The sequence below is a fragment of the Cimex lectularius genome, unplaced genomic scaffold (assembly GCF_000648675.2).
Source record: "Cimex lectularius strain Harlan isolate CLEC.00 unplaced genomic scaffold, Clec_2.1 scaffold305, whole genome shotgun sequence".
NCBI classification, from domain to species: Eukaryota; Metazoa; Arthropoda; class Insecta; order Hemiptera; family Cimicidae; genus Cimex; species Cimex lectularius.
In genome coordinates this window covers 420514-440622 of record NW_019392834.1, presented here as the reverse complement: position 1 = coordinate 440622, position 20109 = coordinate 420514, and the positions used below count along the sequence as shown (strand labels likewise).

Genomic DNA, 20109 nt, shown 5'->3' with positions numbered 1-20109 from the left:
TCAGTGTCACAAGCGGGATTCGAACCCACGATCTTCGGCTTGATACGCCGCTGCTCTACCACTTGAGCTATCGTGACCTCGATCCACTCGGACACCAACTTCCCATCTCAACCACACCTTTTGAATTTTCCCTCCTTTGATTGATTGTAAAGATTGATACACGAAATCAGTTTGAAGTAGCAACAGGCCAAAGTCGCTAACTCGCAACTCTCGACTCAACCGAGGCTTCAATTTGGATAAATCGAAAAAAAAAAAGATACTTTTCAAATGTTTTTTAAGACGTTTGATATTTCCTTAGTTTCGTGGGTTCGAATCCCGCTCGTGCCATTGATTTTTTTATCTCAACTGAAAACCTTAATTAATTGCAAGATATTAATTGGTCAAGCGGACCACGAAACTAGTGAATTTCCAATAAACTTTCTTTCTATAAAAATTAAAAATAGTTTTGGCTGCCTTTTCCAAACCTGCATAATTTTTGCACCAGCCCAATATAATACAGTACAAATGTGTGGTGTTTAGTGACCGTTACTCAATGATTATTTGGATGCCACACTGGGGCCCTCTCAACACGACAGACAGTAATGACACATCTACACGCAAAACAAACACTTTGAGCCCTGAAGATGAGTCTCAATAAAGATCAGAAGAAACGTCACACGAACCGCATCTCACGACCTCCAAATAATCATAATACAGTACTTTGACTTACCTGAACCTATGGAGTAGTATGGTAGCAGCAAACATGCATATATAAATATTTTGTTGGAATAACACAATTGTCTATTGTGGAGATCAAATGAACTAATTTTGATTGTAGTTATCCCATCTGAACCAAAAATATTACATTTACTTTCATGTGAGAAGTTTGTCACAGAAGCAATTGCCCTTTGTGCTTTTAGTAAAGTATATACATTTAATTTTTTTAAACTAATGTAAAGTTTTTCCTCACTTCATTTTCATGATAGTCGCTATCTCTCCTCCTCCTTAGTGTCAGCACATCTTGATGATCTCTTTCAATTTATCCAACAATTGTGAGGGTGCTTAACATGGTATTGATTTAACTTTTTATTGATTTAATTACATAACTAGGAAAGTATAAATTGGCAAATTTTGGCTGAAAATTCTAACAAAAACTGTTCAATGAATACACTAAAAAATAAGTGTATTGTCGACTTCATTTGAAGCACATTTACAACAACATATGAACGTTTATTTTTATTACAATTAATTAAGGTTGAGCTAAAAAAGTCAATGGCATGAGCGGGATTCGAACCCACGCTCTTCGGCTAGATAGCCGCTACTCAACCACTTGAGCTATCGTGATCTCGATCCACACAGACACCAACTTCCCATCTCAACCGCACCTTTTGAATTTTCCTCCTTTTGGCCGGGGTTGAGATGGGAAGTTGGTGTCCGAGTAGATCGAGGTCACTATACCTCAAATGGTAGAGCAGCAGCGTATCTAGCCGAAGATCGTGGGTTCGAATCCCGCTCGTGCCATTGACTTTTTTAGCTCAACTAAAAACCTTAATTAATTGAAAGATATTAATTGGTCAAGCGGACCACGAAATTAGTGAACTTTATTTTTATGTTTATTTTTAACTTATAAAACTTAAAACAGGAACTTTATAAAACTTAAAATTGGAATTTAGGCTCAATAAAAACAGTTAACTGCAACAACACAAAAATTATCTTTTTTTATTATAATAAATATATTTATCGATTTTTTGTCTTCCTTGCTGAATAGTAACTATTTACACATTTTTCATTCAACATTAATTGGTATCTTTTTTTTTAATTATTTGTTTTGTTTTTTTTTATAAAAATTGTATCAATACTAAATGCATTACAATAGAATAAAAAACAAAACAATGCAAGTAAACGACAAATGAGAACCAAGATACATAACTTTGGTTTAATAACTGTTAAAAATTTCCCTTAGTACCAAATGATCAGAATATATTTATACAAAAACGAGTCTGTACAATTAAATTACTTATAAAAAAAACTAACGCGGTGAAGGCTCGTTTGAATCATAAGGTGATGTGGGAGAATACACTGCTGGGGAATGAGAATATTGGCCGCTTTGCCCAGTCTGAGAATAGGGGGCTGGCGAAGTGGGAGAATAATTTGAACTGTATGCTGGGGTGGTTGGCGAAGTAGGAGAATAGCGGGATGAATTCGGTGAGTATTGAGCACTGGATTGGGTATATGGTGAAGTTGGAGAATATTTCGTAGAAGAAAATTGTGTTGGTGATGAAGGTGAATAAACTTGAGGTGATACAGAATATGAAGAATTGGCAGGAGATGTGGAACAATAGCTAGGAGAGGTTGGAGAATAACTCTGATTGCTTTGTAATTGTTGGGGACTGCTGTTGCTGCCGTAGCTTGGAGATGTTGGTGAATATGACATCGGAGACGTGGGAGAATAATGTGGAGAATAAGAATTAACAGAATATGATGGCGATGGGGAATATGTAGACCCTGAAGGAAAAGAGGGCGAATTTGGGGAATAGTTAGAACTGGCAGGAGATAGCGAATAATTGGTAGAAGTCGCCGCTCCCATTGAGCGTGAAGTAGGGGAATAATTGGTTTGTGGTGGTGAATATACAGATGGGGGGGAGTACAAAGGAGATGGAGAATAACCTCTCGAATTTGAAGTAAAAGATGGAGAGATAGGATAACTGGGAGATGTCGAGGAATAAGAAGGTGATGTTGGTGAATAAGAAGGAGATGTAGGAGAGTACAAAGAACTTGCTGGAGAGTAAGAAGGAGATGCTGGAGTGTATGAGGGCGATGAAGAACCTGCATAAACAGGTGACGTTGGAGAATATTGAGACGAAGGGGAAGAAGGCGACTGAGGGGCAAAGCTATGGCTCTGAGGGGAATAACTTGGTGAAGTTCCTCCTGGTGAAGCCAAATAAGGCATTGGAGATCTTGGACTCGAATCACCGTCAGCCCTACCAGGACTCCATGGTGAAGCTCCACCAGCATCACTTGCTCCAGATGGGGAGAAATGTGCATAATCTGAAGAGAAACAAAATTAATATTAGTTGTGCTGTTTAAAAAAAATTAATTTAATATACATAATAACAACACATACCTCTGGTTGGAGACCAAGAACTTGGTTGACTGGCATAAGCGGACATAGGTGTAGACCCACTTGCCCAAGGAGTGCTTGGCGGAGACGTCATTGGAGTAGTAGCATTTCCATAGAACATACCTGCTCCTGCTAATGCGCCAACACCAGTCGGCATTTCTATGCCTTCCTTACATTTTTCAGCATCAAGTAAGAGATCAAAACAGCCTGTAATCAAAGTTTTAAATCACAACCATTGTTTCAAACAAGGATTTAAATTTGCATACCTGTTCCCATCCTAGGTAATTGTCCCATAATAATATTTTCAGAAACACCTCTCATAGGATCGACTTCAGCATGGGAAGCTGCATCCATGAGGACATCAACAGTTTCTTCAAAAGAACACCTATTGATCAAAGTACACCATGTTAGTATTTAATGTATAGAAATATAAATTTCAATAAATTGTTTACCTCATAAGGGCACCAGTGTCCTGTCTATTGATTCCGTGACGAGTGATGGCCATTAGATGGCCTTTAGCTGTCATTACATCACAAAGTAAAGCCAAGTGTCGATAATTTACATAAAGACCATAAAATTGAAGTACAGCATTCATTTCCTTCTCTACTGATTTACGAACAGCCTCAATGCCCAAAACCTAAAGTACAATTATTTTTAAGTTGTAAGTTTTTTTTTAAACATTTTTCTATTTAATGTAAAAATAAACTCATACCGAAAATATTTCACAAATATCGTTAGAGAATGTTCTAACAGGATCTACATCCCTTTCACTCAGTACTTTCATCAAACTTGTCCCATCAGTTTCCAAAAGCCAATCAGCAATTGCTTTAAATTCTCCACTTTCTGTAACGATTATTCTCTTCTTTGAATCCGTTTGTGGCAAGTGCATATACACTTTGCTAATTGCTTCAATTCCCTGCAACAAAATGAAATGAGAATAACTTTTGTTACACAATTTAAATATTTTAAAAAAATACATACCTGAAGAGTCATATCAGAAAGCATATTTGCCTCAATACATCTAAGGAACATATCATCTTCCATTTTATCGACACTTTCTTCTTCTTCGTTCATTTTACCATCATCACTGTTCATGATACGTATACGAAGTACAAGTTTCTCAGCATTATCATCATTGAAAATGCAATTCAAATCATCACCAAATCCAGCATTTATCTTTTCAGAAATCTGCTCCATTGTAAGCTTCTTGTCTAAAAATAACCACATATTTTCAATATATTTCCTTTAGATTTTTAATTAAAATATAGTACCAACCTGTCATTCTCTTCCTATCTAATTCTATTCGGAGTAACCAGGGTGAAATTCGTAAAGGGTCAAAATCAGGCATCTCATAATATACATTAACGAATTCCTGATCTTCAGGAATCACTGTATTTTGAGGGTCGGGGTCGTAATAGATGGCCGTGTTTGCAGTCACTTTTCTCAGAGTTGTATGTTCAAGTCGGCAAAGAACATTCTTTGCTTTTTCAGCGTCCCTGGCTGCTGCACCGGTCAAGAATACCGTGAGAGAGGGAGCTTTCGGCTTTTTACTTATGTTAATGATTTCTTTCAATCTAGGTACTCCGAGGGTTACGTTCTTCGATGACACTCCGGCAAAGTGGAAAGTGTTCAGTGTCATCTGAGTGGCCGGTTCGCCCAAACTCTGGGCTGCCAGTGCTCCGACCATCTCTCCTGGTTGGGCCTAAACAATATTCACAATGCATGATATTACAATTCATACTGATAGCCGATTGAAACATACCTGAGCTTGTTTAAATCTGTTTTCAATTTCACCAATTAACCATTCAAAAGCTTCAGATGATAGCCTGAATTTTTCTGATACTAGTTTAGTACATAAAGTGCTCCTTACAAGACACTGAAATAAAAGTGTGGCATTTTCATTTGCCTGTTTGCTAAGATGATCATCTCCGGCCACAATGATACATTTTTGAAGCAGATCACGAACACCTTAAAATGTTAACATCCCTCAATAAAATTTTCTTAAACTACAAAACAAACTGACATACCTTCAATAACTTTCAACGGTGATAGATCAGTGGGAGCTCTGACGTTGATATGAAAGATTTTCTGTACATTCCATATCATTCGCTTCAAATTACACGGGAGCACAACCTTGCTTTCACCAGACGGAAAAATCTGTCTGAGCGCCTCCCTATCGCGACATAGTTGTTCCCATTCCTGCTCTAAAGCTGAAATTACTTCACCACTGCCTAGCAGCTCTCGCAATACATCCTCTGTAAATATTTTTCTCAAGTGCCTGCATAATGAAAAATCATGATTTAAAACTCTTGTCTTTTAAAAAACCACCCAGAAAAATACCTTTCATTTGAAGCATCAAACTTGAACTGATTTTCAAATTTTTTATTAGACAAATCAACAGTTTGGATTTTCTGAAACTCAACAGCTTCGCCGCAAAGGCCATCTTCTCCATAACGCAACTGAATAAGTTGGCCAACAGAGTTACGCACAGTACCATCGTAATGGACCATTACAGACTCCATAGCCTTTATCAAACGTCGCTGGATATAACCTGAAATACAGTGAATAGAAACAATTAATAAAAAAATAAATATAAACCAATAAAATATAAACTATTGTGCACACCAGTTTCTGCAGTTTTTACAGCAGTATCAATAAGACCTTCTCTTCCTCCCATAGCATGGAAAAAGAACTCAGATGGTGTTAACCCGGCAAGATATGAGTTTTCCACAAATCCTCTCGACTCAGGACCATAATCGTCTTTAATGAAGTGAGGCAGGGTTCTCTTCCTAAAGCCAAACGGAATACGCTTACCTTCTACGTTCTGTTGCCCTACACAGGCAATAACCTAAAAGAAAAAATCTGTAGATAAATTTCAATAAAATTTATAATTTCTATTTAAATCAACCTGTGAGATATTAATATTCGATCCTTTAGAGCCAGAAACGACCATAGCCTTCAGGTTGTTGTATTCAGTTAAGGATTTTTTAGCTGAACCACCAGTCTTGTCACGAGCATCGTTCAATATTCTGTTTACCTATAATTGTACTATGTTAAAAACAAAACCTTAATCACAATTATTTTCAAATGTTACGGGGAAAATACCTGATTTTCAAAAGTCTGTCTCAATGTGTTACCAGGTGTAGGTTCAAGGTCCATATTGTGGGCTTTCTGAATAACTTCTATTACATCTTCTTTGGCTTTTTTTATAGCTTTCTGGATTTCGAGATATGTCTGAGGATCAGCAATGGTATCACCGATACCGATTGAGTGACCTGTCGAAAACAAAATTGTTTAATTTCCCCAAAGGATTTACAGAAGCTAGCTTACCTTCTAACAGTAGCCAGTTGTTAACTACTGTTTGGATATTTCCATAAAAAAGGCCACATTCCTCATGGCCAAGTTCTAAGAAACAAATGTGCAATAAAGAACCAGCTGAGGTCCCAAGCGTCTTTTTACATAAAATGCCCATGACTAACTCTCCGTGTTCCACCATTACCTAAAACAAACAAAAAAACTTCAGCAAATTTACACAACACAGTTAAAATTATGAAGCTGAAGATATCAACATATACAATTTAAAACCAGACTCAATACAAAAGTTTGTCTTCTGCATATCACAAATTGAACAAACTTCAGCATAACTGAGGACTTTTTCATAGTTAGCCTTCTGTGAAAACTCCTATACATTGTAATATTAATAAGACTAAAACTAAAAATCCGATGGGCTCCGTTAAAATAATTCTAATTAAATTAACCAAACTCAAGGGAGAAATAATTGGTTATAACAATATTTTTTTAACAAGGATTATCCTTTAAGTTAGGATAATATAATCCCCACAGACTTCGGGCAGAGCTGGTTGAGACCGGAAGGACCTTCTTTTGTAAATGGAGATACATTCTGATACATACTGATACATACTGATCATTTTTATTTTTATTTTATTTTTAATTTTAATACCCATATTTTAAGGGTCATGAGTTGCTCGATGTGAGGGGGATCTGCACAAAGATTGTGATATGGTGCAGTACACCACAATTGGATCAATTGGATACCAAAATGCCAATATATTTAAAGATGATAAAAACAATGCCAGCCAGCCATACTTGATATATTCATAAATCAAAATTTAAAAAAAAGAAAAAAGAATAAACACTGTGTTAAGTCATATTCATCTTTAGGTTTTTTGTTTTTTCTTCTTCCTCGTCCAGTAATTTTTGTTACCAGATATTAAACACCTTTACAAACCTTGGTGTCACCTGGGGAAATCCATTTATAAGGGCCATTATCTTCATCATCTGGATGAGTTGAATGTGTACGTATCATATTTACATTTCCCGGTATAATGAGGGAGAATACTTGTTTACCTGTGAAAATAATTTAGAATGTTTAAAAAAAAATGTCCAAAGGCAAATTTTTATTATGTTATAAAAGTTTTTAAAGTTATTTGAATTTACCAGTCCATAACGGTTTAGGTTTGAGAATAGCAGGAATAGGCATTTTCCCATCCCAAACAGGTAAGTGCATGAGGATGTTCATCATTTGTTCTTTCTCCAAAAAGACATCTCGTTTTGTCATTTTTCTAACAGCGGTGAGTGTGTCTTGTACAATACCCATAACAGGTTTGTTAGCTTGTGGGGTTATAATTTGTCTAGGAGTGACGTGTAGATTTTCAACTTCGGCTCTCGTCTCCATTGATTGTGGTACGTGGAGATTCATTTCATCCCCATCAAAATCTGCATTGTATGGAGAGGTACAACTGAAAGTTTCAAGAGGTTAAACAAAACCCTGATGAACGTGTGACAACAAGTTACCTCAAATTCATACGAAATGTCGACCAGGGAAGCACTTTGACTCTGTGCCCCATCATACTCATTTTGTGAAGGGTTGGCTGACGGTTGAAAATGACTAGATCACCGTCATTGATGTGCCTCTCAACTTTATAGCCGCATTGTAGATGCAAGTCAGAAGGTTTCGGGTGAAAACGAAGATCAATTCGCTCACCGTTGTCACGAACAATGTACTTGGCACCTGGGTAAGTCGTATTTCCCCTCTGGACAAGATTCAACATTCTGAAAAAAAAAATATTTACATTCAAAATTAATGCTAGAATATTTTTTCAACTTCAACATACTTATCAACATTGAATGGTGTGACAATTTCAGGGAATGTCATATTTTGGGCAATAGAACGCGGAACACCGACTTGATCAATCCTTAGATTTGGATCTGGTGTGATTACAGTACGAGCAGAAAAGTCAACTCGCTTGCCCATCAAATTACCTCTAATTCTTCCTTCCTTGCCCTTTAATCGTGCTTTTATGGCTTTTAATGGTTTTCCTGATTTTTGCATTGCCCTGAAAAATTATTTTACTGTAAATTTAACCTTTATAATTATGTAGTTAATGAAATTTAAAATAAATCTTTGTTGACTTTTCATTTCACTGAATGAAAGTAAACATGAAAAATATCTTCCACACCATCAGCACAGAGGCCTTTGGAGACACATTACAAGCCTCCTGATCCTTTCTGGCGTCTGAGTCAGGCCTAAAGGCTCACTCTATGAAACCCAAATGGCATCTGATGAGCTGATAGTGTTAAAGAAAGGCATACCACAATGGAAACTTCTATAAATCTTTATCATTTAGAATTATTTCATCACTGTTCAAGTGGACACGTTGACTGCAGTTATTGACTATGTATCAACATCCCCTCATTCTTTCCACAGTGAGTCACCTTGGCTGATATTCTAAACCATTATTCAGAACAGGACCAGACAGGCCTGCAGTCAACGTGTTAAATGACCTGTTTTATTTGTTCAACAACATTGAAAAATAAGTATAATCATAAAAGTTTAAACATAGAAAAATAAAATACCTTGGTAAACCAGGCATGTCATTATCAACAAGTGTCGCAACATGAAACTGAAGCATTTTAATGTTTTCAGCGAGGACATGGGTGGCAGCTCCTGACTGCTCATTTCTTTGTAGCTCATTGTTACATTTGATTATATCCGCCAGCTTGTGCGTCAAGTCATCCTGATTCCTGGCTGAGCCATACATAACGACAGCAGGACGTACAGAAAGTGGTGGCACGGGAAGTACAGTCACTATCATCCAATCAGGGCGAGCATATTTGGGGTCCATGCCCAGAATGAAACACTCTTCATCGGTGATGTGTTTCAAAATTTCCCACACTCTCTCAGCACTGAGGGCAATTTTTTTCTCTTGTGCATCCTCATTTACGTGTTTCCATTCTGCTGTAACATCCAGCCCTGTGCGCCTTAAATTTGGCTGGTAACGACCACAACCACCATGGCCAGGTTTGCGGTTCTAAAAAGTAAAATTAAACTAGTATAGAATTTGTTTTAAAGAATTATTATACACATCTCAATTATATCATGGCACATATTTCATACTAATTTTCCTAGACTTACACTTTGAGCACTTTCATCCATGTTTTCCTTGCCAATATCCATCTCGTCACCACCTTCGCATATGTTTTTCCCCTTGCAGAGATCGTACACGAATGTCAATCGTTTTCTTGGCTGCCCTTTGGATTTCATAACAATTTCTTTTATTTTGGGGTGGCTCTAAAAACAAATTAAATTTTTATTTTAGGCACAGTTTTTAGATATGGTTTTTTAAATAATTCACTCACCGGACTAACAAGAAGTTTCGAACAGTAAAAACACACACATCGGAGAATTTTTATCGTCTTTGTTATAAAACCGATGTGAAAGACAGGCTTGGCTAGATCAATGTGTCCAAAATGCCCAGGACATTCACTCATATTACCTACAAACAGTATTATTAAATTAGAAAGACAAAAAAAATATATATATACATTTTAATAAAATGTTTAAATATTCCATCTATCTTCATAAAAATATTATACAGTATTTAATATAAATCACACATCAATTATTACAGTTCCAACTTTTTGAACCTAAACTGGAAAATACCAATTGCAGCAGAAGTACAAAGTTACAGCATTCCTTGTTTAACCGAAATCAAATTGGTTTGAATTATTGGTTTGGTGGTTCTCGAAAAATCTACAATCTTTACTTTTCCACCAAATGTGTTCTGATATGCTGCTTTCTGAACATTGAAGATCTCAAATTTTCTAAGCTTGGTTATGAAGTCAGTTGAAGGCTACAATTTCAGATAACGATACTTTAACGGCCCTGGTTTGCTCTGCTGATATTTGTAATTTAAGCACTTGGCATGATCAAAAGGGAAACTAATGAACTTTGGTTTAGGTGGCACAAGGGCTAAAAGCAAGGCACTAATTCCTTTAACTCTCTGAATTTATTGTATTTGGTAAGATACAAATACAGAAACATGGGACCATGACTGCCACGTAGACTTTTGATGCCACGGTTGTGGGTTCACTTTTTCCTATTTGAATTTTTGACCTATCCCCACACCACAAATAACTGATTAAAAAAAGAACTGGATGCTTGGCTAATGTGGTATACATGTTGCAATTGAGAGGGAAGAAATTCTAGCACATGGTAGAATAATAAAATTAATAAAATATAAGTTAATAAATTATATACGTATATGATTGAAATAAGATTTATATTGACTAATTACAATTTTTACAAACCCACCACTGAACCTGGGCGCCTAACACACCACAAAGTCAAAATGTATTGGAATAATGAAAGAGTGAAGAATAGACAGGCCAAAATGATTCATCACACTATAGAACTCAAGAATATATCTAACAATTTAGTTAATATTTCTGTGAAGAAGCACTATTATCACTATCTAGATAATAGAAATAATTTAGAACTTATCAGGAAAAAAGGCTAATGGTACCATTGCACTGAGCATGTTCACAAGTTACATAGGAAATATATTTTAAATCACTGTAAAACATTATTGTAGTACTCCTTTTTGCTATGGAGTCCATAATTAGGAAAATGAACTATGCCTTTCTATCCAGCAATGTTTAATGGTTATTGAATACAGTGCAGAGCCGAAATGTGTTTGAGTGATATCGAAAATCCATTAGTGTTGATAAACCCAGTGGCCTGTTCAACAGTTGTCCACCGACTCACAGACTGAAGGTCGATTCATATCTACCAGCACAAGAATGTGTCCAGCACGTAGCGTGGCAGACACGGCACAGACACTAATATTCATACTATGCTGTAATCACAGCAACAGTCACCTACAGACCAACAAACTATTCTTCAGAAAACCAATGGACAGGATTTTTTCCACGTTTGTGTATTACAAATTATATACAATATATAATATTCTTCTTATTATTTATATTCTTATATATTATTATTATACATATTTTGTAAAATAAAATTTTAAAAAAAATCTTAATATGTACTGATCGGCGATTCGGATTTTAACCCGAATTCGGATTAGCACAAGTTCAGTTTACCAAGACTGGACATTATAATAAAAATTATAATGAAATTTATTGTAGGTGAGCACCTAAGCTATTGGAATTGCACAAATCTTGTCTGTTGTCTATTCATACTAACCGTATTGAACCGCACAGACAAGAAAAGACAACCGCAGACATGTGCCAGCACAAGCATAACATTCTCGGCGACAATGCTGCCCGGTGCTGGTACTTGTCTGCACTGACACGCTCCGCAAACGTTCGCTAAGTATGAACGTTCCTATATGTTTTGTATGTAATGATGTTTTTGTGTCTGCCATGCTATGTGCTGGACCGCTCTGTGCTGGTAGATACGAATCGACCGTAATACTCACATTATTTTTTTTTAAATTATTATTGTGTGGTGATTAGCACAAAATAGCAAAATCTCACTGGCACTCTCGACACGACACGCAAGAATGGCACAATTACACAGAAGACAAACATTTTGAGTGAGTAGAAATACTTTGATTGAATATATAAAATATATTTTGCATTGTATAAATTCACTTTTCCACATCCAAAATGTAATTGTAATATGTAAACAATGTTTGTAAATCCCAGGCCCTGAAGATGATCTCAATAAAGATCGAAACGTTGGCACGATAAAGAAAATGTTTTTCTGAAACCTACATCACACCAGACCGCATCTCACAATTTCTAAATTAATTAGTTATTTTATTATTATTATTTCAATTTGAGGCTATATGAATCCTCAGGGTGCCAGTGTTTTTGAAAAATAAGCCTATTTGTACCATACATTGATGAGTTGCCGTGTCAACACCTTAACCGTTGCAGCCACTGACACTCCGATTGTTTTCCTTACAGAAATATATTTAAAAAATAAGATAAAAGGTTTTATACATAAATCTCTACCTCTTATAACATTGATATTTTTAAAAAATGTTTCGAATACTTACAATAAAAATGTAAATAAGGTTAAACTACATAAAAATAAAAAAAAGACTTAAAAAAATTTAATTTATCAGCAGTAAATAAAATTTATGGATCTCAAGGAGAATGTAAGTATTAAAGGCAATATTATGATTCAGTTTACCTGTTCTAATGTCAGACTTTCAAGGCAAATCATGCGAAAAGAAAATAAGTTTTAAAAAATTTAATGAATTTTTAGTTAAATAACCATCATTCATTGCTTAGTTATTTAATTGAGTAAAAAAGTATTTTGATAATATTCCATTTTAACTTAGTTTTCTATAAAGCCCTTTTCAGATTTTGAATTGAAAACAAAAATTATGTAAAAAGTTTTTAAGTAAAAAAAAGTCTAGCAAGCTTTCCTGCTTCTATGGAATGTGCCAAGTATGTTTTATTTGAGTCGTCTGATTTTGCCAAGTCAAGCATTTAAACTGATATATAAATATTGGAAGAACAATTACTGCAGCCCCTCATGCCAAAATCAGTCATGGCTGGTGTGTTTTTATCACTAGTATAATGCATCCAAATCTGAATACTATTGATCACATACTAAATTAAGTTGTCAATTACAATTCGTATGTGTGAGATGCTCACACAAACAAAGAATTTACACATGCTTGTGTAACATTACTTTTTAGTTATTTCAATAATAAGTGAGAAAAATAAAATCAAAAATTATCAATTTATTATATTTTAATAAAGAAACAATTCTGTCGCAGAATATCCAATATCTATGAACCTCATTTAGCGGTTGATATGGGTGTAAAACAACAAACAAAAAAGATATAGACAAATAATTAACAAATAAATATTTATTTACTTATTTTTAAATATGTACAATAGGAAATTGAAAATTAACAAGTATTTTGAGTAGAGAGAGAGAGCGATTTGAAGATTGACTTTTCTATTGATAGTGGTAAGAAAAAAAATCATGCCAATACAATACATATACTTAATAAATTAAGGCATTTTTTAAAGTATAACCAGATTGCTGTCCCTTCACCTTCATGAAAGTTATACACCTAAACTCTCCAGCCAATTCTGCAGTGGAAGAGAGTGCTCTCACAGCCTCTCCCACCGCAAACACCAGAGTTCCTCAAGGTGGTGTGTGAATCAAGGCTGGTGTAAAATAAAAAAATAATGATAATGATATTAAAAAAAAATACCCTAAACAGTTGAGTAAAGTTCCTATGAAATAAAATAAAAGAGACTATGCGCATGAGTGCGTAGCTTGAATTCCAGTGTGATCAGAGTACACATAAGTGTGAATATTTTGTATTTACATGCCAATCCAAAAGTACTAATTTGCCCCCAATAGAATTTCAAAACTACCCATTACATTAAAATTATATTCAGATATTAAGTTTAAATTGTTTTCAGTTTTTGTTCAAATTTTTGTACAGAATGCCAATCCACGCTTGTTTATTAGTTTTTTCAACTAGCAATAATCGCATTTCAGTAGAACTTCATTGATTACGATATTGCCACTGCACAAGATTATTTATTTTTTGTCATTTAATTAATGCAACTCTACAGAATGATTAAATAATCAACCAGTTCTAATGTATTTTCCATACATTTATCAATTTTGTCAGTCGGATTAATTTGCCCTAACAATTTGTGCCACCTGTCTAAATCTAAAAAATATTAATATTCTATATGAGTACATCAGGTCAAGAAGTGGAAATTATTTTACAAATCAGGCTTTCTGACACAGAGAAGTTTCAGTTCAAATTTTCATTTGTATCATAAATTATGTAGATCAAGACATCATTAGTTGATGCAACATAATTAAACCAATATTCAGTACTTGTGGTGTAAATAAATAAACACAAAAACTTTTCTCCTTAAGGCCCGACCAAACAGAAAAGCAATATTCCATGGCGAGAAGCAATATCTGACCAGGGTGATCTGGTGGTCTAATTATACTACAAAATTAGCATCATTACTATAAAACGGAATGCGACCTATCGCTTCCGGTCTTTGTCATAATGACGATTCAGTTGAACAAAATCTTCCAAATCACAAACAGAAATATTTACGTAATTGGACAGTACTTACAATTATATCAATAATTAGACAGTGGTATTCTTCTAATCTTTATTATTTTTTTATTTATTAATTACATGCACCCAACAGTTTACATTTTCTTTTAATTTTGCAACGATAGTAGCAGGAGTGGTTCATCATCAGAACACATACCCAAAAAGAAAAAAATGTTAAAATGCTCGTATTTCTACAAGGTGTTTTGCTAATTTAAAATGGAGGAAAAAATAGTGCATTTTTGCCATTTAGTTTTTTTTTATTATCGCACAGCAAAACCTGCAGCTCAGACTGATGAAAATTTGTGGTGTGTATAGTGACACTTTAAAAGAAATCACTGTACACAAGTGGTTTGGGCAGTTCAGAAACAGATATTTTGATTTGGAAAATGCAAAGTGCTCTTATTGTCATTCAACCATTGTTGTAGACAAAAATCAAGCTTATGTCACAAAATCCACACTCAATGACATGAGGCATCGCCAGAAACAGTTAACACATTTCATAAGGGAGTTTCAATACATCTAAGTGTGGCTAGATATGTTCGTTGGAGAGCTGTATGGGTTCACTTTTTGTAAATTATAGTTCTACTCAGATTTGTTCTTTACGATCAGGATTTCAAGCATCGCTCATAATCAGCTCAATGACATCAATGTCAAGAGACGTTTGTTACTCCTTCAAACTGATGATGAGCGGTTATGCTTGAAATCTTGATCTATAACTTACAAAAATTATAATTTACATTTTTACTTGAACTATAATTTACAAAAAGCTAATTACACTCACCCCACCTTCATCATTTGTACATGCTATTTGGTTTTGTCACGTGTTGACTGGAAATAATTTATTGGGCAGCATCTTTGCAATTCCCTTTTAAAACTATTTTTAAAAAGATTTATAATGAGGGATGAAAAGTGGGTCCTTTAAATGTTCAAAGAATAAAATCATGGGGGAAATGCAGCAACCCACCGACAATATCTCCAAAAGCCAGATTGCATCTGAAGGAGTTACTGGTGTGCATTTAGTGGGATTGAAAGGGGTATTTTAATATGATTCTTGTCCACCCAACCAAACTGTTAATTATGGTGTGTATTGTTGCAATTGACCAAAAATGACTGGCATTGGTTATTGTAAGGGGATTCTTTTTCATCACTATAACACTCACCCCAAGTGTCTTTAAAGGTATACACTTTAATAATAAAAGATCAAGAGTTATGCCAGCAACTCAAAATTGCTAGAGTGGTAAATGCGAGAAAATGCCTTACCATAACATGTATACCATCCAATATGAATCAGACAGATTACTGAAAGCGACAAAAACCTTTAGGCCACTCATATTCACTGACATTTATCAGACAATAAAAGTCTGGTGATATTTTATTGTAAATAGTTGTAAGAAAAATACTGTGCTTTTTCACACTCATTCCCTCAGGCTGGTAAACTGTTTTATATCCACCGCTAGACTTGTGACTGACAATGTTTTGTTGGCTCCACTTTGCAGTAGTACACTGCTACTAATGGGTCTTTAGATGCTACACGGTTTTCTTGCCAGCTGTGTGGATCTACCAATGAATTTTGACCTTGTCGCCCCCGGCCCTTTTTTCATGGAACCCTTCCCCCCAACAAGTATCTGATGAAATAATCAACAGTATTGTACTCTAACAAATATGCAAGCTCGTAAAGCCTTTAAAAAAATAAATAAACAAAAATGGAAAAATTGAGCCAATAGTAAAATGAACTTAGATTGCATATAGTTTAAGTCCCTAAACAGTGGTTCTCTAGTAGTTTTTCAGTTATCTCATTGTCACAGCTAACGTTTGAATATTGGGCTGGTGCAAAAATAATGCAGGTTTTGAAAAGGAGGTCAAAACTGTTTTTAATTTTTATAAAATAAAGATTTATTCTAAATATTTTCCAACACAATCTATACATCTTTGCCAACGTGTAATAAGCGCTTTTATTCCGCTGACATAAAAATCTTTATTTCAACTAACAATAAAGTCTTGGAATGCGTTTTTGGCTTCACCACATTCTCTAAAAATTTTATCCCTCAAGAAGTGATTCAATTGCCTGAAGAAGTGGAAGTATTTAGGCAAGAGATTGGGTGAATATGGAGGGTGCACTAAGGTTTCATATCCTAAGTTTCTGCAGGGTTGGCATTGTGACATGTGGCCTGGTGTTATCGTAAAGAAGAATCGGCCCCACAAGGCTTATCAATGCTTCATAAAGGTGTTGCAGTTTCCCATGTATTTTGTCAATTTCTTGACAATATTTCTATGCTGGGATAGTTTCACCATAATTCAGGGAAAATTTTTGGGTGCAGATTTGGTTTCAGGAAGTGTTTTCACGCTTCATCCTTGTCCAACCACTGACCTGTACGCTTCCTGTTATCTTCACAATCCTTTTATCATCGCACGTGATGATTCGATCGAGAAATTGATCATTCTGTTGGGGCGACAAGAGACATGCAAATTTCAGTGTCAGTCTTTTTGACATGCAAATTTCAGTCTTGTGAAAAGTGTCAATTTCTTTGGGCATTGGTTAGTTCATGCAGTATATATGTACACTCTGGCTTCTTTACTTTACCTATTTGCTCCATATTACGAACAACGGTTGAGTGGTCAACACTAAGCTCTTCCACAATTTCCTGTGTAGTCTTACGTAAATTTTCTAAAACCAAAGTTTTAAGCTGGTCGTCGCCCACAATGGAAGGCCTACCGCAGACATTCCCTGTCTTAAAGATCTAAATTTCCAGTAAGGCAGTAAAATGTCCAGTGTAAGTGGTCGATACCATGATCGGCTGTTTTATTGTCCAGCAAATAATCCCGAGTGCAAGAGGCCTTAGCCTCGAAATGCTCAACCCTTTTAATTTAAATGTGCAGACAGATCTAAGAAGGGTTGTCTACTTTAAAATTAGTGTTACTTGACAGATGAATTGAAAAAAAAAAACATAGGCCTCTTTTGGTGGAAACAAGAATGAACTTTTCCTTGATTTATTCTCAAAACATTTGGTAAAAACGTTTTGAGTACAAATGCAGGTATAAACTATTTAATTTGGTCGTTTCTGATAATTTTGGTTTACCTATCTTCACTGTATTGGTCAGTCAGATTTAATTCAACTGATCAGAAGTGTTTCAGCTTTTCGCTATATTTAGTGATGGGTTAGTCTAGCTGAACCCATCATTGAAGATGGCAAAAAACTGAAATGTAAGTGTCACAATGATAGAAAAGAGAGGCATGATTGAAAAACCAAACAACACATTCATCACCCTACAGATCACAAGACAGAACTGTATACCTTAATTGATGTGTGATTTATTGTTTATAGATGGAAATAACCCCAGACGAAAAATCATTCTTTCGACAAGATTACCTGCACAAGTCTGACATCTAGAGAGCCTGTCGATGACTCCTTGTCGGGGGTCCATGAGACCTCCGAGCTTCGGACGCCCACCTTCCATCGTCTCTGGGTAGCGGATGCCCCCTTCGGTGACAGACATCCGTCTCTACAACAGTTTATTAAACGTTAAAAACAAAACCTTTCCCCCCTCTCCAGAAAACAATTTGTTCATTTAACATAAACACAATTGATGGTTGGTTAAATTTATTAAACTTTGTTTACAGCCAATTTAAGTTGAAAACATTGACATTTTCATAATTGGCTCGAAAGGTATCGCTGATGAAATAAGAGTGAAAAACGGAAAAACGCTGATGAAGATAAGGACGGTCTTGTAAGTTACAACATAAGGGATCAATGGAAAGTGGTGAAAAATGAGAAAACGGGAAAAACCCTTGGGCCGCCTCCAAGGACTCTAAGTCAAATCGTAACCTGAACGTACAATTTCGTCTGGAGACAGGATCCCAAACTGGACCCGCTTCACTTGGCGAAGCGGGGCTTTCGAGTCGGACATCGCCATCTTGAAGACTGACTCGTCACTGAGACTGAGCCAGGCCGAGTCTGCCCGTTTCGCTTAGAGGACGGCAGGGAAAAACAGAGACGCCGCTGCTAACTGAATCGCCAACTTCGACTTTTGTTCAAATCGACCACTGTTTTGAGCAAATTTCCTTCTCTACAGCTCGTCCTTATATTTGGCGATTGTTACTCGAGAATAACTTAAAATTCCAACGATTTTATATCCCATCTTTTCATATAAAATAGGAAAATTATTACAGCCAATTTGCGCACCATTTATGTTAATTGCGTCTTACAAATAATTCCTGTTTCCAAGCTTCTCATTGGAGCGTCGCGTTGGCGGGGGATTCTGTTTTAAATTCGTGTCAAAAGACGTGGTTGTAAATCCTGATGATGAGCTTTAAGCTTGAAATCCGGATCTATCAAGACAACAAACTGTGAGAAAGAACTCTTAAAAAAGTTTAAAGTTAAAAAAGCAAAACAAATATATACTTTTCCGCAATGCAGTTTAACAAATTTTGAAATTTCTAAACTGCTCAAAAAAGAATAGAGATATTTGTAATTTATTCCTACTATATTAATTTTAATTAAATTAGCCGATAAATTCTTGTCAATTGGATAAAATACATAGATAAAGTACTATAGAAAATACAAACAAATGTTCATCTTCATTTTTAATAAAGGATTTACTTAAGAATAGTAAACAAACACCTTTTCTCCATTTTAATCCAGTTGTATTCTCTTTATCCATGGAAAGATATCATCTTGAACCAGAAGTTCGCAATATTATTGTGAGAATGCGTCATTGAGGTCACCAGCAAGTGGATATCACAGAGGCAGTTGGCGTTTCTGAGTGTGGTGGAGCTTTAGCCCAATTCCGAGGGACTAGAAGTGGACCTCAGTGAGGAAATATTGTCATTGCTGCAAGGCAGAACCTTTTCCATAATGCCCACCAGATGCTAAATGAAGTACAAGATGTTTTCGCAAGGCCATTATCAGCACAAACGACTCATAATTGTTTGTGGGATGTTGGCCTCACATCGTATCTCCCTTTGAGATGACCTGCAGTAACAGCCCACCATCATCAACTCATGAGAATATGGTGCAGTGAGAGCCTAGAAAACACAAATTGGAATGCTTTTATTTTTACTAATGAGTCATGTTTCTGTCTATGTAGTGTGTAGTTGAAGAGTCTACCGAGAACAGGGGATGCGAACATTGCCCTAGTTCGGGCTCCGTCAATGCAGTTTGGAGTAGTTGGTGTAATGGTCTGGGACGGGATTTACACTGGAGTATGACCCAGACTCCATATTGTTGAATCAACCTCACCACAGTTTATGTCCAAGACATTATCCAGGAATACATCCCTCAAACCAGGGAGCTCAATGGCAGGGATTTTCGATTTCTGGATGGCAATGCCAGACCTAATAGAGGCAAAGTTGTTCATCAAGTTTAGAAAACTGAGAATTTCCCATCTGCCTCTTCCCCCATTGTCTCCAGACCTCAGTCCCATTGGGCACATGTGGGATGCGTTGCAAAGAAGACTTTTCGATCACCATCCACAGCCAGTTGACCTGCAACAACTGAGTGCAGTTAGCAACATCTATGTAGTGAAATTCCTTATGAAATTTGTGACAACCTTCCCTTCTTAACAAATTGTGAACAAACAAATGTGCAATATTGAATTTGGATAAAAGTTCTGCAATACTGGCTG

At 35.8% G+C, this 20109-nt stretch overlaps 1 protein-coding gene and 1 non-coding gene across 2 annotated transcripts; both read right to left on the bottom strand.

Annotated features, from left to right (window-relative positions):
• Positions 1-1672: 1672 nt before the first annotated feature.
• LOC106674451 (DNA-directed RNA polymerase II subunit RPB1) lies at positions 1673-18459 on the bottom strand. Its single transcript, XM_014407183.2, has 23 exons — positions 18322-18459; positions 17856-17988; positions 9761-9897; positions 9537-9692; positions 8978-9432; positions 8236-8457; positions 7916-8173; positions 7559-7860; positions 7350-7468; positions 6431-6599; positions 6206-6375; positions 6009-6137; positions 5726-5948; positions 5441-5651; positions 5128-5378; positions 4863-5068; positions 4376-4802; positions 4082-4311; positions 3813-4016; positions 3553-3737; positions 3367-3485; positions 3104-3307; positions 1673-3027 (listed from the first exon to the last, which is right to left on the bottom strand). The coding sequence occupies exons 1-23, from the start codon at positions 18397-18399 to the stop codon at positions 2009-2011; spliced, it is 5607 nt and encodes a 1868-aa protein (XP_014262669.1). The 5' UTR covers positions 18400-18459; the 3' UTR covers positions 1673-2008.
• LOC112127508 lies at positions 13804-13941 on the bottom strand. Its single transcript, XR_002910601.1, has one exon. It is a non-coding gene; the product is annotated as a U4 spliceosomal RNA (small nuclear RNA).
• Positions 18460-20109: the final 1650 nt, after the last annotated feature.

Bases quoted from the DNA above. Each gene is read 5' to 3' on its own strand.
- LOC106674451 (XM_014407183.2), bottom strand. From the start codon at position 18,399: ATGGCGATGTCCGACTCGAAAGCCCCGCTTCGCCAAGTGAAGCGGGTC. The intron at 8,458-8,977 runs GTATTTTATTTT...ATAATTTTTCAG, and splicing joins GACATGCCTGGTTTACCAAG to GGCAATGCAAAAATCAGGAA. The intron at 3,738-3,812 runs GTATGAGTTTAT...ATTGTACTTTAG, and splicing joins ATATTTGTGAAATATTTTCG to GTTTTGGGCATTGAGGCTGT.